The 24,794-nt window shown below is 39.4% G+C and overlaps 1 protein-coding gene across 1 annotated transcript in view; it reads left to right on the top strand.

Moving 5' to 3' along the window:
• The window catches only part of EVC (EvC ciliary complex subunit 1), a 39,928-nt gene that overhangs the window by 9,545 nt on the left and 5,589 nt on the right, over window positions 1-24,794 (top strand). The window contains exons 6-16 of the mRNA XM_009904191.2: window positions 764-862; window positions 3,072-3,209; window positions 5,138-5,296; window positions 5,673-5,889; window positions 6,866-7,014; window positions 7,595-7,693; window positions 15,599-15,811; window positions 19,890-19,999; window positions 21,585-21,795; window positions 23,485-23,691; window positions 24,488-24,632. Of these exons, the coding sequence (XP_009902493.2) occupies window positions 764-862; window positions 3,072-3,209; window positions 5,138-5,296; window positions 5,673-5,889; window positions 6,866-7,014; window positions 7,595-7,693; window positions 15,599-15,811; window positions 19,890-19,999; window positions 21,585-21,795; window positions 23,485-23,691; window positions 24,488-24,632 (1,747 nt within the window). The remainder of the gene's footprint in view (window positions 1-763; window positions 863-3,071; window positions 3,210-5,137; window positions 5,297-5,672; window positions 5,890-6,865; window positions 7,015-7,594; window positions 7,694-15,598; window positions 15,812-19,889; window positions 20,000-21,584; window positions 21,796-23,484; window positions 23,692-24,487; window positions 24,633-24,794) is intronic.

Raw genomic sequence — 24,794 nt, 5'->3', positions numbered from 1 at the left:
CTGCTCTTTGAAATGTAAATATTATTTTGTTTAGCTTCAAAATGGGCAACTTCTGCATCATTTGTTTCCAAGTACATGAGTAACAGGCTCTTAAATTTCACATTTTTATCTCCACATTGGAAAATGCTGCAGCAGTTAGTAGTGAAGTGAATTGTCTTTACACTGACACTCTAGTTGAAGCAAGAGGGGAGGAGGTTAAGCAAAAATTATCCCAGCATTCAAAAAGATCTTTTTGAAGACATAGGTATTACAATCTCAAAACCAAAACCAAACCACACAGCTGGAAAACAGGTGCATTTTTTGTAAGAGAGGGTAGCTAGAAATTAAGATAGTTACTTTTGGGCTGTATATAAAAATGTCTGATGCTTCATTTGGCTGACTACTGTTGAAATCATAGTAATGAATATGTTTGCATGTTTTAGTTTAGGCATTCATTACATTTTAGAGAAACTGACCTTATCTTTTATAGTGAGCTCCATTTTCTCCAGTAAATGATGGTTTCAGGTGTGTTAGTCTGGTTACAAGAGTATGTGAGATGATGTCTTTGTTCTTGCTAGAGTGTTCCAGTATCTTACTGAAGCCAATGCCAAAGAATTTTTCACAGTAGAAATACGGCAGAGTTGCTGACGATGTTTCTGTTATTTTGCTTATGATTCACTATAGTCTCACTGACTGATTTAAATCAACAAAGATTATCACAAAGATGGCTTTACAGTGTTGAACAGGCACTTACCCTGCAGTTTGTTTCTTTCCTTTTAAATAGATGTTTACTCAGGTTCTCAAAATATACCTCACAGACTTTCATCATAAAAAGAAGATTACTGATGACTTGTTCAAGAAGATCCTTTTAATTCAGGAAAATGTAAGTCTTTTTGTTGGTTGATATTTAAGGCCACAGGAAATAAGAATTAATCCCAGCAGTCAGTGCAAGCTGCCACAGCAGGCTCTCTCTCCTACTCCTTTTAAGCAGCAATATAATTTGCAATCTGCTTCAGAGGAAATGCAAAGAAACACCCTTGTTGGTCGATTATCTCCATTACCTTGTGTGCATTTCCTCTTTGTCAATGTATGAGCTGATCAGGACAGTGATATGTGTAATCTGTTAAGGATAAAAGTATTGTATATTTGAATCCATTCAAGCAAACAGAAAATTGTGAACCTTATTCATGCAGGCTTAATAATTTCTAATTATCAGGTCTTTGTCTGGTCCCATGTATCATCACTGATAATAAAATAGCAGGAAATAAAGTATCAGGAGGAAACTCAAGGCTTTCGTCGAGGGAAAACAAACTTCACTGGTTTTCTTTCATATCTTTGTATCAAAATCCATGTGCCACTTCTGAACTGGAAAGCATACACTGACAATCAATAAAGATTTCAGGTGGAATTCCAGTACTATTTAAAGATTATTAGGAAAACAAAACAAAACAAACAAAACAACCTGTTCAAAACTAAGCAAAATAGGAGATCTACTGGTTCTATTTTCCCTTTCCATATTGGAGTCATAGAAAAGTCTAGGTTGAGAGGCATATCTGGAGATCATCTGGCCCAACCTTCTAAAGGAAGAGGGGCCTTACATGGAGTTATCTAGTGCTCTGCCAGTCCAAGTCTTGAATATTTGCACTCCATCATTTCTCTGAGCAGCCTAGTCCAATATTTAATTTTCTCCTAGTGATGATTATTTTCTCTTACATACAGATAGAATTTCACAGTTAGGCATTAGTCTATTAGCTTGTGAGCTCTAATTGCTGAGATTTATTTTGTTTGTGCAGTCTCACAGTCTCTGAATTAATACCAAGAATCTCTGCAGTTGTACCTTATAATTTATATCAGAGTGCATTTAGCCTGAAAACCACTCTTCTGCCTTAAATTCTCAGGTTTAGTGTCAAAGGTGATTGTGTTTACTAAATGAAAATTGAGATTTAGTGTGCAGGTCCCTTTTTCTGATTGACTTACAGAGATAACTGCAAATTATAAACACATGCCCTAAACTATATTATCTTTGTTTCCCTGAATAGTCCAATCCTCAGTGCAACTTGAGCATTGGTATCTTCATGCAACTAACCAAGCTGCTGCAAGGCAAAGAATAAGTGGTGACCACTAGATGCAGAAATTGCCAGAGTAGTCCAGTTGTTTAAGTGTCAATATGGGATACCTGTGTTGTGGAGAGAAATGTCTCAGAAATATGACAGTCTTAGAGTTGGGCTATCAGATAAGAGGCAAGGCTTGTTATGAATACTGTGTGAAAGACAGTTAGTAATAAGCAAAAGCATTAGCACTGGAGACTATTTACCGTAGCATTGGCAAGAAAAAGGATTATGTAATTCATTGCAGACAGCATTTTCCTCTTATTTCTGCATTGTAAGAGAAATTGATAGGGTTTTGATGAAATTGTTAGTGAAGCTTGTCATCCCACTGGATTTGGATAAGTCATAAGAGTGACAAAGTAACAAATGCAAGGCATGTTTCAGCACCTGAAGTAACCATTTCAGTACCTACCTACTGAGTAATGGCAGAAAACCACGTTGATATCTTAGTTTTCAGAGGAAAGGATCATGGTTTCAAAGGACTGGGGAGCTATTAAGACCATATAATCATGTAGCTTGTAATTTGTCCCTTCTGGGCATTACAGGTGCACACTAGTTCTGTGCAGGGAACACTCTGATTCTTGTATCTGGATACTTAACCTGTGCTTTTAAACATAGTGTGTCCACTCAGAGCTGCCATTTAAGATGGGGCACATTCATTAAAATAAAAACATTTGTGGCTAAATTCAAAGGATTCTTAGTATGCAAGCTTATGGAGCAGTGCTTGCTAAAACTTGAATTCAGTGGAAAGCAGTCACAGCCTAGTGGAAGTAGATGTATTAGTAATTATTTCAGAGCTCACATACATACCTTCAGTTTTCCTTGCTTGCTGCAGAAGGTGCATTACCCAGAGACAGAACTTCCTGAATGTTCTTGTTCAGCTTCCTTAGCCATGAGCCAGAACTGACATAGAAATCCACTCCTGAATTTAGATGTTGTGTCTCCTCTTCTGTTTAACAGAAAATAACTTGCTTCTTCCCCCAGGATTTTGAAGAACTGCAGAAACAACTTGACTCTCGACTCCAGAGTACTGAGATGTCAGGAGCCCATAACTCAGAGTACCAGACTCTAGAAGACTTAGAAAGGAAAGAAAAGGAATATTCTGAGCACATAATAGATCATGTAAGTTTCTATTTTTTTCTAGAATTTCACTTTCATGTTGCTCTTTTCATGGCAAATGCTTTTTTTCTTTACCTTTTGTGTTGACCAGTCCAGTTAGTAGTTTAGATGTCTGTGAGTCCTGAAAACACTTTTTTACATTGCTGTGACAAAGTATTTACAACTCCCTTTGGGAGCCAAGAGGTTTTTTTATACAAACACTGCTTTATCACACTAGGTTTAGGGCTGAGAAATGTCTGTTGGTTGTCAGATGGTAAGATCTATTTCAAGCCTACACAGAGCCTGACTTTTAGGAATTCTATCCTAGCACCTTGTCTCCTTCAATCCTCTGTAGCTTACTAAGTGAGTAGTGAGAGACTATAAAACTTTCTGAGCTGAAACAAGTACTAAGAAAATACAGTACAACCTTTTAGTATGCTTTGCACATAGAGTTTAGCAAAACATTTTTCTTTAGCAACTTTCCACATTAGAATACATTTGCATATCTTTTAATGTAAAAATAGAGTTTGATAGCAGGCATTTGATTCTCAAAGTAAGGATTTATGTTACACTTTTTTCTTTTAAGTAGTGTCATCCTGTCCAAATAGCTTGCATGCTACAAAATTGGAGGTTAAAAATATTCTGTATATTATTTTTTTTTTTTCAGTAAACTGAATGATCTGGAAGATATTCTCCTTTCCAGTCCTGTTTTTGAGGTTTGAGCAAATTCACTGCTGATGAAAATGAGAGACAGACTAGCAGATTGATGGCTCTGTGAGCTGCCTGTGCTGATTGACTGTGGCACTTCAGCCCTGAACTAAACAACCTGTCATCTCAGCCTCAGGCCTTTTTTAAAGGAGTTTGCATATTTTATTGTCTGGTGCTTAAGTGCTTTACTGGGAACTTTCTCAGCTTTCTCTTGATTTTCTGTGCCTTTCACTTTGTAGTAGAAGTTCTGGTAACGATGGTACATCTGTGCCAAGTTTCTTTTACAGTTTAACTTTTGCTCTGTAAAAAAATTGATTGTTTTGAGTTCTCCAGAGTTAGTCAGATTAAAAAAATCACTGGCAGCCTGGCTGAGCAACCTGAGGTAGTTATTCACCAGCAGCAGTCACCTGTCACTGAGTCTGTCACTCTTATACCAGCAGATGCTTTTCATCCATGTTGAAAATTATTTCCCTGTACATAGATTTGGACCTTGAACTCATCCACTCTTCTCTCAGTAATATAAAGAGTTTTATTGCCATCCTGAGGGATGCTATAGTCACAGCTTTTTCAAAACTCACATGTACATAATAGAAATCTTGGAATTGGTTATGTTTTCTTACCTTTCTATGTACTAGTAATCCTATTGAAGACCACAGAATAGTCACAATTTAAGTGCTTCTGGGATGAGAGCCTAAAACTGGAAATTGCCCATACAAAAAGATACCAGAATGAGCACATATATTGTGCTGATACTGCATGAAGAACTTCATTCCCGTGCAGCTAATAAAGTGCTTGTGTAGCTTTTACACTGTCAAAGGCTTTGATGGTGAAATACAGTTACAATTTTCAGTTTTCCTTTGTGAGCAAAAGACTTTTTTGCCTCCTCCTGCAACTAAATAAACTTCCCAGAGAAAAGGGCTGCAGCTTGTTACCTTTTTTAGTTTTCCTGTTAACCCTAACAACAGGATAGGCTTTTATAGATGAAGTATGTGGAGAATTAACAACAAATTCTTAGAATCACAACAACAAAAAATATCCGGTGGTTATGTGTCCCCAGCATGTGTATCATTGTGTAGTAAATAGGCTCTGGAGGTTTGCAAAGTGTTGGGTGGAACTACTAAGACTGAAATTTGCCTGTCAGCTCAGTGACTTCTATCTCAGTAGACTCATATGGCTCTGACTGTAATGCAATACTGAATGATTAATGAGGGAACATGAATTGTTTTTTGATTCATATTCTACAGATGGAAGCTTTCTGGAAGCAGACTGACAAAGCCCAGCAGGCTTTTTTGGACCAATCAAAATGTTCAAGTGCCAAAGCAACAAAGATAATGATGGATCTGACTGAGAAGATGATTGCAGTAGAAAACTTATTAAGTGAATCTCAAGATTTGCAGGCAATGGTAAAGTACAAAAAATAAATAAATATGTTGAGAGAGATTTAGTCAATCTGAACACAAAGAATGGTGCAAGTGTACAGTCTGTCAGTCCTGTCCCTGGAATGATGTAGACTGCTTACTCAAGTTGTCTCTTTCAGCTTTCTTGCAGAGAGCTCAATTTTCATTGCACTTTATGAAGATTTACAAGAGGGTGAACTCTCTGCAGTTGAGTTCTAGTTCTCTACAGTCATGTTAGGGAAAGGTGATATTAATGAAGCCCTTCAGTTGGAAACAGCAGCACTAGATCTAATGATGAAGGGTAGTTCAGGAATGAGTAATTAAACACAACCAGAGACACGTTCTTGGTTTCTAAACAGGAGTTCTAAATGCTTGCTTTTAGGACATTCAGGAAAGGTTATTCAACTGGGAGCTTATGGTGAAAATGATTGATTCACTGAAGTCCTATATACCAGAAGAGTGCAAGTGTAGATTAAATACTGTATCAAATATTCTGGATCAATTGACGGTAAAGAATAATCTCTCAGTCCGACAAAAGGAAGAACTTCTAACAGATCTGCACAAAGCCTTCTGGGAACAGCTGGCACATTTCAGTAATGGTGAGTACTTAGATCAGAGCTCATGACTTAAATGTTAAGTATGAATTCACATTATTGCAGTAGAGAGTAAAAAAATTATGGTTTCAGCCCTATGCCCCTCTGTTTGGAAAAGATAGTGATGAATTGGCCAAGGACACTTACTGTGAAGGATGCATGCCTGGAATGGGAACTTTGGCTTGTTCCAGGCATTACTGTGAACTTACTCTACAGTTCACATAATCTATACCTTATTTCATTAATTTGAAGATTGAAGAAGAGTCACATTTGTTACAAATATTTGAGCCATATTCATGCAGGACACACTCTTCTGATCTCCTGCTTGCATGTGACACCAGAAGAGACACAGAACATAAATCATGCTATCACACCTGCAACAAGATCAGTTTAAGGCTTTATGAATCACTTGGAGCTACAGGGGGGACTGAAGAGGGGAAGAACTCAATCCCAAATATTTCACAGTACTAGCACAAAAGCAAAGGGACCTTGACAACTTTTAATGCAGGTTCCTGACTGAGTCACTTTGGAAGCTGGCATGGCTGCACGCCAATTCAAGCTAATCGGAACTAGCATTGCTCTAGACCTTTTCTCCCCACCATATGTTGCTGCCCCTGTCCTTGCAGCAGCATTTGCATATCTGCAGTTAGGTAATGAGCCACTTCTGGGCATTCCTGAAGCAGGAGGGGGATGTTTGGGGTGCTGCAGATGAGAATCTGTTCCTTGAACTGACACAGTGGCTTTTCATAAGCAGCAGTACCAGTTAAAGGGAGAACACAGGAGATGGTAGTAATCCAAAAACCTGATAGATTTAGGTGCCATGTAACAACTCAGAAGAATCAAATTTGAAATCCAGTGTAGTAATTACTTGCCTATTTCCCTTACCAACAGATTTCTGTGAGCTTATGTTGTGTGACAGTAGCAGATGCTACTTTCTCCCTGTGGAGCTGTGGTATCTAATCATCAGTGGTTTATGTTCCAGAATGTATCCAGCAAAGTAAGGACCTGATCTTGAAAGAACTAGAGTGCCGTGAAAAGAAGAGACAAGAGTTCAAAGATAGACAGAAAGCTGAACAAGAGAATCTCCTCAGTAAAACTTTTCATAATGAAGATATTAATGATTTCCTTAAGGTGGGCATGTAAAAGCTTATTTTCACAGTTCCATTAGTTTTTAAGGTCAAATATATTTCTCTTGGTGCCATAAAATGGGTATTTTCTCTGACAATCACGTACAGGTCAAGGATCAGACTCCCTATTGCCTTGTATCATTCTGTCTTCTTCATCTATGTTTCCACTGCAAAAGGAGCACTTTATTTTGGCAGGGAATAGAGGAATGATCAAGTGAAACACACCACGGAACACAGTGATCAAGTCTGGTGCAAAAGTCTCTATACAGTGTGATACAGCTGTCTGATGATGATATCTCGTGGCTGTTCTGCACCTCATAGCACTGGCTATGATGCAGTGATATTCATACACAGGAAAGCAGGTTGCAAATAGGATCATTTCATGTGCTTTCCAGTATTAGATAAATATTATTCAAACCCAAATTGCTGAGGCTGTGAATAAGACTGGATAAGCTCAAATTAAGGTGGTAAAGGCATAGTTCCTTTTTCACTAATACATGGAAAAGGGTTCAGGGAAGGGAAGGATCAGAAGCAGCTATCAAAACATTTTCAGCTATTTAAATATATCTACTGTGTTTCTTTAGGCTTACCATGAGCTGTTAGAGAAGAATCGTCAAGCACAGTGGGAACTGGAGGACGAGGATGACTGTGAGAGTACAGAGGCTGTTGCAGATCTGTACAAGGTACCACCACTAGTGATGTGTGTCATTTACTAAAATCATTCTGAAGATCATCTACACAATATCAGGTCTTGAGGGGGATTGGGGAATGGCAGGAGAGATCATGGAAGCTCCAGGAAGCTTGCTTGGCAAACCAGGATATGGAGACAGAACAGTCATAGAATCATAGAATCAACCAGGTTGGAAGAGATCTCCAAGATCATCCAGTCCAACCTATCAGCCAACCCTATCCAATCAACTGGACCATAGCACTAAGTGCCTCATCGAGGCTTTTCTGAATTTTGCTGTGCCTCCATATGTAGAAGAATCATGTACCAATAGTGTAGCAGACACTTTAAAGGCTTGCTGTCTGCTGCAACACAGGAGAATTCCTTTTTTTTGTTGTGTGGTTGTTGTTTGTTTGTGTGATTGTGTTGTGTGTGGTTGTGTTCTTCCATATCAGCTTGACTTTTCCATTATCTTCCAACATGCTACATTCCCTAACCTTGGTCAGAAAATGCCTATGTAGTTTGCCAAAATGTGCTGCCTGGCTGATAAGGCTGCAGGAAGGTTGAGAGCATACAACATCTCATGTTACTACCAGCAGAGAGACTTCATTTATGTAGCATAATCATCACTTCAGCACCCTGGTAGGATAGTACTACTCTTAGTTAGCTTCACCACATCTCAAAGAATAGTTATCTATTTTCCTCTTGAAGAAATTGTTTTGATGCTAGTTAGTTTCCTGAAATAAGTTCAGATCTCTGGTATAAGTAATAGTTTTACACTTCTTTATGTTACTGATTTGGAAACTATGTAGATGTTTCATTCTTTTGTGTCATATTTAGTTAATTTCTATCTGCACCCCAAAAAAAAATAAAGGGATAACATAATCTATCTGATGAAGCCCAAAATTGTAGCCAGCAGTAATCCTTGATAAGACTGGAACTAATCACTTTCAGATCAACAGGATCCTTGTCATGATTATGACCAGATCAGGGTGTTATGAAAACTTGTAGTTCATACCACAATGGGAAAAGATACCCACAGAATCTTCGTTAGCACTAGTCTACATGCACTTTCTCAAATTCAATTGATAAAAAAATAAAGCTACTGTGTGTAGGAACAAACAGTTCTGCCACGGTTTCATGTAGTAGTGAAGCAGCAGGATATTTGAGAGCTGCAGCTTTGGAGTTAGGAAGAGTTTGCTTGGAGAGCTATGCCAGTGAATCAAAGCAGATTAATTTCACAAAGCTATTTAATTTCAGAAAAGTCAACATGTCTGCTGATATTAGTGCACACAGTTCATTCTCCAGAGTTACTAACTTCTCCACCCCTATCCTCAATTCACATGAACTCTCTGGAGACAAAAACATTTTTTTTTTCACCCTGCAGAGTTCCACCTCATTTGTGAAATTATATTGCTTTCCTTTATTGTGTACTCTGCTTTAGTGACGCTAAGATCAAGCCTGAAAATGCTATTTCTTCTAGCACTGTTAAGCTAAGTTTTCTCTTCCATAAAAGAAAAATTGGTTTGGGTGAATTAAATGTTTCTAGAATTGCCAAGTTGCCAGGAGAGCTGCATAAACTTGAACCCTGCCAATTCACTCAGCTTTAAGCCATTGTATTCCTTATTACAGCTGCTCTCTTGTTCCTAGACCCAAACAAACACTGCCGGACATGAAAAACTGCAAGTACTGTGAGCCAACTGGCATGGTGAATGAGGGTCCACAAATCTTCATTTCCACTTTTTTTTTTCTATAATAAAACATTTTTATTGTGACATTTAACATAATGAACAACTTAACCCTAGATACAGACGCTAGAGACTGTTTTAGGCAAGCGGGCTGCTGAATATACCTTAATAAGAAGAGAAAATGCAAATGAGCAAGGACCCACTGTAGGTAAACGGAGCCCTTCTGACTTACTGCAATTGAGGGAAGTGCAGTACTTACATGTTGTGTATTTTCTGGGGCATAAAAGCCAGAGCCGATTTGCCATTAAGGGCAGTTGTATTTCTCAACCACAATGCCTTTGCTTCTCTCCCTGCTCCAGCAGCTATAGTTACCAACAGTTAGGTCCAATTCTCAGGCCTGCCTTCAGCTAAGAGCAGTTAGAAGCAGCTTTCAAAGCAATGATCTTAGAGCATACAGGTGCCTCCACCCTATAACCTGTATCAGAGCTTGCACTTTAGATGACCAGCCAGAATTGATCCTTAAGGAAGACAGCCAGTACAAGATTCCCAAGGGTTGCACTCTGACAAATTCACTCAGCCAAGTGTGGAAGCCCAGTTGCCCAACCATTGCCCTAAACTCATCATCCTTAGCAGCTATATATAAAGGCCATTAAACCTTTTGGTTTCAAAGGAAAAAGACCTGGCAAGATTCTTTATTACCTTGTAATAAAGTTCTGTATGCAATAAAAAGTTCAGGCCCTTCAACCCTCCATCACTTCTGTGCTAGAATGACTTGACTTGTTTTGACAGCTACCTTGGTTTGTCCTAATATAAGCAAGCAGAGAAGCAAACCTGGCAGTCTTAGTTTCATGAATAAGTAGAAGGATGACCTCAGTGCAAGAGGTGATATTAAAATATATGGAAGAGGTCATCAAGGTGTCCATTCCTGGGGACAGAAGGAAAGATGTCACTTACCTGTAAGTGCCACTAACTTGTGGGAGAAGATCCTTACCTTATTTTCACAATGTTCTTCTAAGCCCTTCTCAGATTTCTGTGCCTTTTCTTTTTTATTTCCCCCCTTTTTAACAGTTTGTGAGTTCATCAAGATAGATTTATATAACCCTCCCAACACTACTGTAGCCTGTAGTGCTACAGGACATCAAAGAATTATCCAGATTGAATAAATATGTAAAAAAGCAATGATCTGGAAGCTGACTGTGTTTGCATAGAATAATTGAGTAGGTTTGTTTTGTGTACACATGAATAAATCAATTAAAAGTGATTTAACCAAGGTTAATGGAATCTGTTGATGCCTGAAGTGAATGAATGAGTTATAGTTGGAGGATAGCTTAGGACTTTTCAGCCATACTAGTGGATTAAAATAGTACACCATAGGTGAATAGTCTGTGTCTAGACACAGGCTTCATAACTGATTGTTGAAGTGCAAGTTGAGGAATGGAGGCAAATGGTTTTGATTATCAAAATCTATCATGATTGAAGGAGGAATTGTGGCAGAGGTAATTGAATGGCTCAGCTTAATATTTTCATAAGCACAGACTACAGTTACCCAGACACGTGGGATACTGCACTGTGCTGTTGGCTTGGGTAGCTTTTAAATTGGCAAGTTTTTACTTTTTTTTCCTTTTTTTTAACATGGCAGCAGAAGCACACAACCCCCCCAATATTCCTTGTTCTGTTTCTTGTGATATTCATGAAAAGATTAATGGCTAGCTCCTTGCAAGTCCATCTCAACTTTGGCAAGCCGCGTGTTCGCTAACCTTTAATCATTTATTTCTCCTTTCTTTTTTTTGATGAAGTACCTGCTTATTTCAATAGGAAAGGGAGAAATGAAAAGAGGTTGGTGGCTAATGATTCATTATTAAGAAAACAGACATGCAGATTGCACAAAGGAAATCAATTAACAGCTAGGAATGACATAGTCCATGGTAACATCAGTATTTTTTTCTCGGCCTTAATGTCAGAACCATAACAACACATCATTTACTGTCATTTACAATTCCCCTTTGCTGACAGCAGTTCACCAGAACGTTGTTTCATTTGACATGACAGACCATGGAAGTGCACAGACATTTAGAATGAAAGGTATTAAGTAATGAGGATTTTCAACAGGCCAGGCAATAACCATTTTATGAGCAGGTAAACATGAATGTGAGGTTGAAGCAATGTGTTTGATTTTTTCCCTTTGTTAAGAAAAGGGAAAAATTATATATATATATTTTTCAAAATAAAAAGTGCAGAGTCTCAGAGACTTCCTCTTTCATTACTTACTTTATATCATTTCATGAGATGTGGTTAAGGGCAGGATGCTTTTCATAGTGTGGACTGCATTTTTGAGTACCAAGAGTTAGCTTCTTTGCAAGGTGAATCACCCATAGCTTGTCTCAGATGGAATTTCTATCAGAAACCTCCACCTCACATGCTCCCTTTTGAAAATTTTGCCCTGTGACTTACCTCAAAAAGACTGAAAATCAGCATGGTCTGACAGCTGAAATTTGAACTCGTACCAAGGAGGCTCAGTCTAGTTTGGGGTTTGGCCACTGCTTTAATTTGATCTGGTCATTTCGGCCAAAGCTGACATAAGAGGCCTGCTTAGGATAGCCTTAATTCTAAAGTTTGTTTCTTGCCTTATTGCATAAGAAAATGTGTTTTACCTCTAAATGGATTCCTAATCTGTTAATAGCTAGATCTATTAAAGGACATAACCTTATCTACAAAGGCACGTTTCTGAAAAAGAAGTACAGAAAGAGACATTTGAAACTGTGTCCTGAAATAAATCAAGCACCAGTGAGGGAGCAAGCCTGGAATTTCAATGAACCTCCCTTAAAATGCATTGACATCAAATTTCTTTTTTGCAGTAGCCTGTGCTAAGGATGACTTCAACATCATTGTGTTTTAGAGTTGTTAAGATGCTTAAAAGCAGGATTCTGGTTTCATTTTGCAAGTAGCACTCCAGTGTTCTTCATGTGGAAGAGAGGAAGAAGTACATGCAATCAGCTTTTCCCCAGTTAGCAGAGGTTTATAATGTGAAGTATCTTCTAGTGACCAGTGATGTCCAAGAAAGTTTAAAGTATTTATGGGATACGTGATCTGAGTATTGAGTCTGTGTCCTTAGGAAGGTGCAGTATGATTTAGGAGATGCATCTCTTACTTTCTGAACAAGTATCCTAGCCATTGAGTTTTCTGGAGGTATGTGTTTTACACAAAAGTGTTTTACAGCTTTGACCAGAAATTTTAATTATTTTGATGAAATGCTGTTGTATCCCAAATTGACAAATAGCTGTTGCCTCTGGGAGATAATATATACTAGTCAGTGGCTGGCAGGGAAAACACAGTACAACCAGCCTTACTAAAATATTTCCCAGCTTCACAATTTCACTGTTCCCTTTATTCTCCATCTGCATGTAGGAACCTTTTAATCATTTGGATTTGAGGGACAGTATTAATAATGTTCTCTGGTTTTGTAGTGAAATCTGATAAGCTGTGTATTTCCCCCTGCTTTTTGACAAAATTATATATTTATTGCCTTGCTTGGAATTCAGATGCACTCAGCATTTTAATCTGAGCCCATTTTATATCTGCATATACCCCGTGGTATTTCTCTATGCTTGATGAATTTCTCTGGAGGTTTTTTTGGAAAGCATCGAGATTGACTGCCAGGTACTACAAACAGGTTCATTCAACACTGCAATCAGCTCTTCTATTAATGGAATCAATCTGAATAAATTTCATTAAGTAAAAGTTCTGAAAAACAAGAGAGGGCATACCAGGAAGCTTGTGAGAACTATTTTGTAGGTATTTTAGTCCAAAAATAAGATTGTGGAAGCAGTAGGATTCCTTAACCATTTTCCTTTTGTGTTGTCGAAAACAAGCTTTATAATACATAGTGTGCCATCCCTGCTCACAGACTTGATTGCTGTTCAGATCAAGTACATTCCTTAGAGTACAAATAGTTTTGAACTATTTTGTTAGCTGGAGTCACTTTGGTAGAATTCAATCACATCTGCAGTCTTCCCTAAATGGAACCTTACGCTTTCTGCTACCTCATTTTAAAAGGCCATTCCACTGTTCTTTGTCAAGTGTTGCTTTAAACAGGGTAGCTACTGCACCATACCTGGTATGTCCTTTGCCTGGGGCATGCTGTCCACCCTAGGGTCTGGGTTGCAAGGACTGCCTGGGGTCTAATGTCCATGTGATTATGTGTTCAGATTAAAGAAGCTAGCAGCCAGTGTTTCTTTGAGCACTGGAGAGAAGTTATTATTGTGATCTTCATCACCGAGTATGGCTTGTGATCCTGGATCACAGATGAGACCAGTAACTGCAAGATTGTGTCCTGCACAGAGGAGAATTTCTAACAGACCTTAGAGGGAAGATGTTCAGTCATGTTAAAAATGACCATCCCAGGGACTTAAAGCACCTGGAGAGGTTTCCTGTTGCATTGTGTGCCAGTTTGCGGCACTCCTGCTTACTCCTGCTTTCCACCCTTGTATTCACCCAGTAATTTACTTTTCCAAGGGACTGCTAATATGAAAAACTGCTCCTGAAATTCTAATCCTACCTTCTTGTCTTTTCACACACCAGTTTCAGCAGACTATTTTTGCAAACAAATCTCTCTTCATCTAAAGATAGTCACATTATTCCTGGGTAACTATGTACCCACTCTGCTAGTGCCAAAAGGAAGTACACACTATATTTGAAGCTGCAGGGAGTGCAAGCAGAACTCTATTCACTTGGTCTTTAAACAAAGTGGCATCAAGGCCAGTACCAAAATACCTTCTTTGTGTTGTGTGCAAAAGATTTCCTAGTAAATAATAGTTTAGAGCTGTCAGTGTGCCAGGGAGGTGCTATCAGTTCTGCAGCAAAGGGATTTAGCTGCCATATGTGGAACTCTGTTTAAGAATAGATTTCATTAATTCCCTGCCTGAGATCTTTTGAGATTGCAGTAGAAATGCCACAGACTCCTCAAGATTGCTTTTGAATTCTATTCAGACCCAAGAATAATTTTTTCTATTCCTAAACACCCAGTAAAGGTAGGGCCACTTGTCCTGTAGTTAGTAGTAGTAGTAAAGATAGTTAGAATAGAATAAATCAGGTTGGAAGAGACCTTCAAGATCATCACGTCCAACCCATCAACCAATCAACAACATGTTTAGAACATCTAAATAAATCTCTTAGTGTTTCAATTAAGAAGTTCTAGATTTTGATCACATAAGAATTTGTGATTAAACCTGTATGTAAAAGAATGCAAGAGGTAGAAGATTTGACTTACTCCTTTGATAGAATCTTTCAGTTTGGAATACACCTTTAAGGTCATCATGTCCAACCATTAACCTGGCACAGTCAACTCCACCACTAAAGAGATCCATTAACACCAGCTCTACACATCTTTTAACTACCTCCAGGGATGGTGACTCAACCACTTCCCTGGCAGCCTGTTCCTACAATAGGAATCCTGAAGGGTTTTAGAAATAGTAGCCATATTTTAAGGAAAAGAAAAAAGCAGAAGTGTTGTCAAGAGAACTAACAGTGATTTACAATGAAAGCAAAAGCAAGTGGACAGTAGATCTTTTTGGACTGGTAAGATCATGTGGAACTCACACAAAAATAGATCTTCATACTGCTGGAATACTATAGTGTCCATATGACCTTTCCAGTGGTTTTATTTTCCTCTCTTCTGCTGGGGAAAGCTACTTTCCTTCACTCCTTCTCTTCAGGGATTATCTCAAATTGTAGCAAGTTTGCAAACAGTTTGTACCATCACTTTGACAATGAAATGATGTGTTCTCAACAGACTTTGGAGCTGGGATGCCATCTAACTAAATCACCCAAACTCTTCCTCTGGCTGAAACAGCCTCAGCAATTTAAAACCACTCATGTGGGACTAGGTTTAATAAAACCACCAGAAGATACTTGTTTTCCTAGGCTTGAACCTTCCATCAGAAGGAATTTGACTAATTCTATCCTTCAGGCAATGAATCAACTGTTAACACAACTAATACCAGTTTTGCCTAATTAAAAGCTGTACTGTCCCTTTTAACTCTTCCTTCTTTCTTTCTGTCATGTATTTCATACCAGCACCTTTGAAAATATGCCTGTGATTTGTCACTACCCCAGTGTCTTCACAGGGACATGGTTCCCTCAGTTGCATCATGGGTACATGCAGTGAAACAGCAAAAATGGGCTGGGAGTTCACTTTCTCACCTGTATTTCTCTGTCCTTCTTTGTCTCTCTGTTAGGAGCTGTACTCAAAAGCTTCCCATGCTTTGGAGGAGTTGGTGATGGAGCTGTTTCTTCAGACCCTGCCTGTTGTGACTGGCCTCTCTATAAGAGAATGTGAGCTTCTGAAAGAGGAATGGCAGGAGAACTTGGTCCCTCAGCTGGAGAAATGGGAGACCCACCGCCAGAGACGCTGGAAGCTTTTCCAGGAACAGCTATTGCAAGAAAAAGAAGTAAGATCCAGATTACATTCTGGGGCACCAGGTTCTAAAGCCAGACCTATAGAAAAAAATTCCCAAAATACTTAACTGTGGGGAGTATTTTGTCTATAAATATACAACCCAGCTCCAGACACAGGTCTAGACTTGGGATAGGCAGTTTGACATGCAGTGTGGAGTAAATATATATGCTGTGCATGTAGACTTGCATAGAGGATTCAGAGAGCAATTACTGAACATCTGTCCCCAGTGTTTGATAGCTTTGTCAGCACAGAAACAAGTTTTGGCAAGGCTGCTGTCTGATGTCCTCTGCTCTTGATCACCTACATAAACAGGTCAAAGAAAAGAGCCCCCAAACTTCCATGTGCTCTGTTTGGAGACATGCAAGTACAGTATATAGGAAAAGAGGGAATACAGTGATAAGTATCTCTTAATTTTTATACATTCATATTGTAATAGTTGGAAACATGTGATAGACACTATGTAAAACTGACTTACTCTGAGAAGGTGAAGCAGCACACATCCAGCTTTCCTGCTCTGTCTATGCTCATCAAAGGGGGCACTGACACCAGAGGAGACAAGCAGACACAGTACATGTAGAGGCATATTTATTTATTATCTTTCCTAGCATTTATACATATCTGGAATATATGTCCTTTGGGGGAACAGAATCCCTTTTGCAATTGAAAAGGAAAAAGATCAGTTTCTTATTTAACATTGCCTTAAACACTTGAGAATGTGAGTGAGGCAAATGGGAATACACAGCTAATGAAAATAAATGTTCAGCATTTTCCCACATCGTCCCTACCTCATGATTTGTGCAGAGGAACTTTCCTGCCTGGTTTGAAGGAGCAGGCTGCTGCACCAGGCTGAGGTGTTTGCTTGGCATTCAGTGTGCATCACACCCCATCTACAGGCTGTTAGAGAGAACTGGCATTGCTTCGATTGCCTTAATCTGTGCTCAAAAAGTCCATCTGAGAGGTAAAAACCAGTGAGTTTACCTGGATCTAATTGGCTGTTGTATCTGAGGTATAACTCAAAGTATTTTATGGGTTTCATTACCTACAAAAGGCATATTTCTCACCTTTATGGCCAGAGAGCAATACCTAATGTTAGCAGTGCTCCAGAAGATCTTGTAACAGACTTGTTGCCAGGAAGCAAAACACAGAGAAGCTTGCAGAATAAAACTGAGGTAAGAGTTCTGTCCAACACCCAGAAAACTGGACCAGTATCAGCTTACCAGTTATGACATGGTGTGCACATAATTGCATTCTCTTTGGAATGACTCTTCAAGAAACCAGGCATTCCTTGGAGCTTTACTCCCCCATTTGCCATGCTTTTGTCACTGGTTTTACTGGTTAAAAGGAGGAATAGGGGAGCCTGAGCTCTCCTTTGGACACTGACTCTCTGCAGCAGCATGATTTTTCTCCACTCTGTACTGACCTGTCTCTAAGCAAAGTAAGGCTGTTCCCAAGAACAGGAAAGCTCTGAGAGGTACCTGATGACTTGATCCAGCATTGGAAGATCAGCGTAGCACAAAGCTTGACCTTTCCATCTGGCTTGATGAAATAGTTGTCTCCTTTTTATTGATCTTCAGCCATACACCAGCAGCCTCAAATTAAGATTCTCAGAGGAGCTGTGCTGTTGCATTTGTGCCTGTAAGTGTGAGTTCTAGTATTTTGGAGAGGGAAAATACCCATCTCTTCCAGCCCATCCCAGTGAGCTGCTGGAACCTTGCTTCCAACAAAACATGCCACGTTGTATTTATTCCCAGCTGATCCTTCCCTTCTTGATCATCTTCCTAATGGCCCTTTTGAAACAAAACACTGCTTTAGTATTGGTCAAAATCTCAATCTCCCTTATTTATCATCCCCTCTTCAATGTATAACTCCATCTTAAATGTGTAACTCACCTCCTTTCTTCTTTGTTCTTTTACTGCTTGTGTAGCTGATGTACTTCTACTGTTCAATTGCATAACTGCTCCAGGGGGATTTTCTGCTGTGTTCTCAGCTTTCCATTGGTCTCAGGGAGGTAAAGAGACCTTTTAAAAATGTTACATATGGCTTACCTTAAATGCTCTCATAGTGGAAAAGGTGACTCATTCTTTTCCTTTGAAAGAAGCTGTATTCAGGACTACAGAACTAGGCTATTTCTTTGTAAATAGATATAAACAACTGGTCCCTATCTTAGTTCTCATTCTGTGTGTCTTTTTGGATAGCATATACTGGTAGCAGCAGAGCTGCTAAATTTTGGGTTCTTGGCTGCATTATATCATTTACCATTGTAGTTGGAATTCAGGCAACGTGTCCTGTCCTCCGTGTCTTGGTAATCTATGCCCTTGCAGTCGGCTCCTTCATGAGCAGCTTCTCAGTGAACAACCAGGTCTCCAAAAATGATGGAGCCACAGCCAGTCTCTCATTGAAAATCAAAGTGCATCTAGAAAGTAAAAGGTAATTTTCAACCCTTCTATTAACTGAAGAGACATTAAAATATACAAAGGGATGAATCCAGAAGATGTATGCAGAGAGGTGTTAAACACTAGGAAGCTGTAGCCACAGAGCTGCTAAAGGGAAATATTGATACAGTCATTACTTCAGGCATTTGCCATCTGTCAGGATGATACTTGGAGACCTGGTAGACCTTGATTTGACACTTTCAGCATGCAGTCAGGGAAGCACTGTGCTCAGCTGTGCTCTGTGATTTTTAACAATTGCCTAGACTCAAATCAGTTCGGGTCTGGCCCCACAGGTAGGTCTTGCAGCTCTTTCTGAGACCAGCCCGGTGTGCTCCCCAGTGTCACAGAGACATTAAGGCTGTGCTTATGCTCAGCTGCACTCTCTCCATCTGTCTTCTGTTGTTGACTGCCTGCCCATCCTTCTCAGGCATCCTGCTCAGAAGCATGTGTTTTGGTAAGGTTTTCTGAATAGAGAGGGATCAATTACATCTGTTGCTGTGTATACAACAGAGAAGGTGCTATCCAAGAAAGACATTTTTATTTATGCCAAAGATGACGTGGTTTCTGGTGTTTGCACTTCATTCTGCACTCACAGATAAAGCCTCTCCCCTGCACAGATCACTGGTGGATCTCCAATGAGGAGATTATCAAATCCAGCAGCAAGACCTAATACCACTCCTACTACAATTCCTAGCACCGACACTTAGGCAATTACACATCTAATTCTTTGCTAGACAGAATGATCTCATGAAACTTTGCTGGCTACAAGACTAGAAGACATTCTGAATGAGGCTAGAACATGAAGTAAAACTGTCAAGGAGCCTGGGCATTACTTTTAATGCAGAGATCTGCATACAATCTGCACAATGTAGGCAACCTGCATTTATCCAGCTGCCAGTGTATCCTAAAATACATTCTTCATCTGACAGTAATGGCGTTTGGGCCTTACAACTGTTTCATTTTATGGCTTATTGTTCCTTAAATTCTGGCAATATACTGAACAAAATCTTTAGTCATTATCTCCAAAAGTTTACAGTCTAATGGAAAAAATCCATCAAAGCATTGTAAAATTAAATTCTTTCGGATAAATACGACCCTGAAGGAGCTGTGAACTTGCAGGCTATTAACTTAATCACACAATCTCCAGTTCTAACTATTAGCACTGTGTACTACACACGAAAGTGTGATGAAAGATGCTATCTTTATTTTGTTCACTGAAAATAAAAACATTCTCCTCTAGTAAAAAAAAAAAAAAAAAAGAAAAAGAAAAGCCCACTGCAAGCTACTGATAAGATTTGATGCAATATTTTGTGCCATATTGTTAATTTTTTTTCTTCTTAGACTGTGGCTGAAACCAGAAAATCTGAGAGATATGCATCTCAAGGCAGATCCAAACCAGTGCAAAGCCTCCTTTTCTTTTCAGTGAGCTCTGTTTAAGATTTTGATCATTGAGAAAAAGATACTCCTAAGTAGAATAACTTTAATTTAGTATGAGTTTGTTTCTTGAAAGAAGGGGATGATTATTATTTTTTTTAAGCAAAATAACATCAAATAAGCCCCTATTTCTTAGTGTGGTTACTAGAATGACTGAAACCAGAGGATCTTACCATTGTCATTTTTTTCCCCTCCTGCTTTTAGCTGTGGATAAAGGAATATACTGTGTCTGCTGTGATGCAGAAACACCTGTCTGAGAAACAAGAGAAGATAATTCAAGGTGTCGTAAGCAGACTAGGATGCCTCGGTGATGGGTAAGCACTGGTGTAAAACTGCACTGCTGCATACACAGATAAAACCTTGTGTACATCACATTGTGGAAAGCAATGTTGGGGCATTATCACAGAACCACAGAATCACCAAGGTTGGAAGAGACCTCAAAGATCATCAAGTCCAACCTGTCACACAGACCTCATGACTAAACCATGGCACCAAGTGCCACATCCAATCCGTTCTTGAACACCTCCAGGGATGGTGACTCCACCACCTCCCTGGGCAGCACATTCCAATGGCTAACGACTCTCTCAGTGAAGAACCTTCTCCTCACCTCAAGCCTAAACTTCCACTGGCACAGCTTGAGACTGTGTCCTCTTCTTCAGACAGAGAGGCAGTTACTCTAATTTGTTTGTATCAAGGACAAATTCAGAAAGAGATGTTGTGACTCCTGGTAAATAGAAAAAGTAGTCTCCTGCAATTTGTCAAGTGGTGTAATTTCAAACCTTGAGCCAGCCTCTCTTTGCACTCTGTATGTCACACTGGACTTGGATAATCTTTAAGATAAAGTGTTCCATCCAGCACCATTAAGCTCTGCCTTTGCTTTAGGCTATTGCAGTACCACTGACCAGCACTTTGTATAATGTGATTCCTCTTGTCTCTATTCACCAAAGAAACTTCTAGTTTAATCTCATCCTTGCATAGCTAAGTATCTCTTTTTCACAATTCTGTGTTACCTGGCTTGTTTAGATCAAGCTACTTCATTTGCCATTGTTCTCACATTCTGAAAGACCACAGAATATGGAGACTTGTCTGTTTGGAATATTGGCATTATTGCCATTGCACTCCTTTTTTCACTCTACTTTTCAGTTTAACCTTACATTTACACTTTCTCTGACTTCAATTTTATAGAATGGAATGGAATGGAATGGGATAGGAATAGAGTAGAGTAGGATAGAGTAGAGTAGAGTAGAATAGAATAAACCAGATTGGAAGAGACCCTTGAGATCATTGAGTCCAACTTATCATCCAACAGTATCTAATCAACTAAACCATGGCACCAAGCACCCTATCAAGTCTCTTCCTAACTGCCACATTCAGAGCTCACAAGATCTTACACTTGCACCCATTATCTGCACACAGATTTCACTCACCTGGTCCAGAAGCAACTTTGAAATTTGCTCTCCTATTTTAAATTCCTCACCAACATGGCTTCAGCCACTGTGCCAGCTGTGCCAGCTAACACTGGCCTCTTCAGTGTCTCTCCAGAGTGTACCTCCCAGACATGCTGTCCTTTGTTTTCTTGAAATAACTTTCCTGTGGTTCTGATTACATTCTCTTTTCATCTTACTTCAAGTCTCCTATTAAAAAACCACTTTATTAGTAATTATAGATGACTATTTATCTATTTGGTACTACTTTTATTTTAACTTCAGTGTGACAGAAGTCTGTCACAGCAATACCCACTCTAAACGTGAGCAGCTTTCCAGGGCATGGCTTTGTACAAGAAGACATAACAGAGTCAAAGGTAAACTCCTGTTGTCTTTGGGCAATGGCTCTGCTGAACACAGCTGTGCCAGTCAGCAAACAGCTTACCTGATCAATTTTGAATGATCTTTTTTACAGGTCTGTTAACTACATATTGCAAAAACACCGACTGCTGCTGTGTTCAGTACTCAGATGGTTAACCCTCCGAAGAGTTGGAATGGCCGCACTGGCCCGCATGAAACTGTCCAGAAAGAAGAGCTTGCTTCAGGAGCTGAGAGAGCAACATACCCTGCAGAAGGGATCCTCCCTGTGTCAAGATGAGGACCAGTGGCAGTTACAGAAGGCAGTGGTAGGTACAGTGTCTGTATTTATTTTAGATAAAAATACCAACATACATAAAGATTTAAGATAAGCTGCTACTAAATCTGCTGGGGATCGTAATATGCTCTTGAAAAGGTCTTACTTGAGCATCAGAAGAAATTGTTCCCTCCACCAGTTCCAGCAATTTCTTCTATAGTGTCACCATTTTTTATTCTTTCTTCTTTGTTCTCTGTCTGTCTGCTCAGCATCCATTCCTCTTAGCAGCCTTCCAAATAACATCTCCTGTTGGTCGAGGAGATGAGAGGAAGTTTAAGGTATTTTTTTACTTGATATTCCCACAGCTCCTTTCAAAATCTATGACTGTTTTTCAGAGTTAATTCATTAAGTGGTGTTGGTTATTTACTTATGCATTGCATAGTTACCTGGCACAACTCCTAATTCTAGATTTCAACCACAGATGACTCTCCCAGTGGGTGTCAGTGGTAGCCCCTGCCCAACCCACTTCTGCTGCACATGTTGTTTGAACCCATCCAACACTTTGCAGCTCTGTACTCCATGCTCTCACTGTATAATTAGATGAGAGCTGATATTTTGCATCACTCTAATACTAATTTGCATAATACAAACCCTAATTCTCCACTTGGAAGAGGAATAAGGAAATTCTGCCTGCTGCCATTTCCCATATTTGTTACTTCTGTCGAAGTAGGTCCTGTTAAATGTAAAAATCTCAAAATCCCATTAGCCTTCAGAAGAAACAAAACATAAAATAGTAAAATACAAATGGATATGATTGCATTCCTCTTGGTATGTGCTTTCAATTACTCCCTCTCACTTAGCTCCTACAGGGCTGTTAATTGAGGTAATCACTGTGTTTCCTAACAAAAATGAAATGTCCCCAGGTATCACTGTTCATTTGGCCTCTCTTCATTACAGACTTTTTTCCAAGGCTAGCTAAAAGCCACCTCACAAAGAACTGCTTAGAAATACATATGGGCCCCTCAGTTCAGGAAGGATGTTGACTTGCTGGAACGTGTCCAGAGAAGGGCAGCAAAGTTGGTGAGGGGTTTGGAATACAAGCCTTATGAGGAAAGGCTGAGGGAGCTGGGGTTGCTTAGCCTGGAGGAGAGGAGGCTCAGGGAGACCTTATTGCTGTCTACAACTACCTTAAGGGAGGTTGTAGACAGGTGGGGGTTGGTCTCTTCTCCCAGGCAACCAGCACCAGAACAAGAGGACACAGTCTCAAGCTGTGCCAGGGGAGGTTTAGGCTGGATGTTAGGAGGAAATTCTACACAAAGGGAGTGATTGCCCATTGGAATGGGCTGCCTGGGGAGGTGGTGGAGTCACCATCATTGGAGGTGTTTAGTAGGAGACTTGATAGGGTGCTTGGTTTCATGGTTTAGTTGATTAGGTGGCGTTGGACGCAATGATCTTGAAGGTCTCTTCCAACCTGATCTCTTCTATTCTATAAGGTCCTTGCTGCCAAAGTAGGGCTTAAGAGTGGAATTGTGAAAAGTCAGAGGGGAAAAAAAATAAATGTTTTGAACAACCTCCAAAACTAGAACCAACAAAGACAAATGTGTTGATTGACTGTACATAAATATCTACTGGAAGTCAAATTATTCTGAATATTAAAACAGTAACATTCTGGATGGATGTAGGATTTTCTCTTAAGTGAAGCTGAGTAAGTTTGTCAACATGCAGGTTTTCTGATTACCAGGAGTCCCACATTCTGGAAGAGGAGGAGAAGCTCGAGGAAGAAACACAGCAAACCCACTTAGAATTTCACCAGCAGCTAGTCACAGAAATCAAAGAAGCTCTTCAGTTTCTTCAGCAGCACATGGAGCAGGTGATTGGGCAGACACTGCTGCAGCATGCCAGACAGGAAGCTGGAAAAAAGAATTCAGATGATGGACAGGACTTCAAGGTATGGAAAAGTTCAATAGCAGTTTCCCATGCAAAAGGAGTGCTACTTTGCTAAAATGGATGCAGTTTCATTTATGCACTATCCTATGCCTGGAAGTATCAGGAGACCACTACAACTTGTGTTAAAACTGAAGTTACTTTGCAAAGTATTTGCAGACTAATCCTTATGTAGAAGTGCAGTATTTTTCTACTGATTTCCTATAGCAGCCAAACCAGTTTTTATTCAGCCAAACCCTGGAACATTAAAAGAACTGAGAGCAGCTCTTGATGATAGAGAATAACAATAAATGAGGAAGAAATAGAGGTAATTATCCTTTGATGAAGGTTTTATGGTTAATTAATAGTGTTTGTATATTTACAACTTAGTATTAATTCATAGACAAATAATTAAGTAAAACTAAAGCTTGCTTCATAGGTATTCCAAAAGCAAGTATTCCAAAGCAAATATTTGGATTTTCTATGTAATGGAAAGTTGTAGCAGATCTACACAGATAGTTATTTACTTAGCTCACAGTTCAGGTGACAGGTAAACTGGGCTATAGAGATTGACCACATAGGGGAATGGCCCTTTCCCACATGGAGGTGAGGCACATTCAGGTGGTCCTGCTCTGGCATGGGGGTTGGACTAGATGATCTTTCAAGGTCCCTTTCAGCCCCTAATGTTCTGTTTGCCAGTGTCTCACATTTTCAAAGCATGGAAATACAAATACAAACTCAGACTGGCTCTTCAGTTTTGCATCAAAACACTTCAGGTTTTGACTTAGAAAATTAATTGTGACTTGTATTTTGTAATACAGGAGAGACTGGTGGAAGCTGCTGTAGAAAGCGTTTATGGGACCAGCAATAATGTCAGCAGGTTGGTGCAAAACTACTATCAGCAACTGGGAAAAATCACAGAAGGCTATGAAGGGAAAAAGCTTCAACAGTTGAAATCTTTACAAGGTATGCATGAGATTAACTATAGGATAATTCTGGTGTTTTAACAGACCATTGTCTTACCACTTGCTGCTCAAGATAACAGATACCTAGAACAGGGATTCATTTGTGCTGATGTGAAACATAGATTGCAAGGCTACCACAACACAGAGTTTGTGATTCTGAGCA

Source organism: Dryobates pubescens, chromosome 23, assembly GCF_014839835.1.
Source record: "Dryobates pubescens isolate bDryPub1 chromosome 23, bDryPub1.pri, whole genome shotgun sequence".
Lineage (NCBI taxonomy): Eukaryota > Metazoa > Chordata > Aves > Piciformes > Picidae > Dryobates > Dryobates pubescens.
This window is presented reverse-complemented; position numbering and strand designations above follow the sequence as displayed.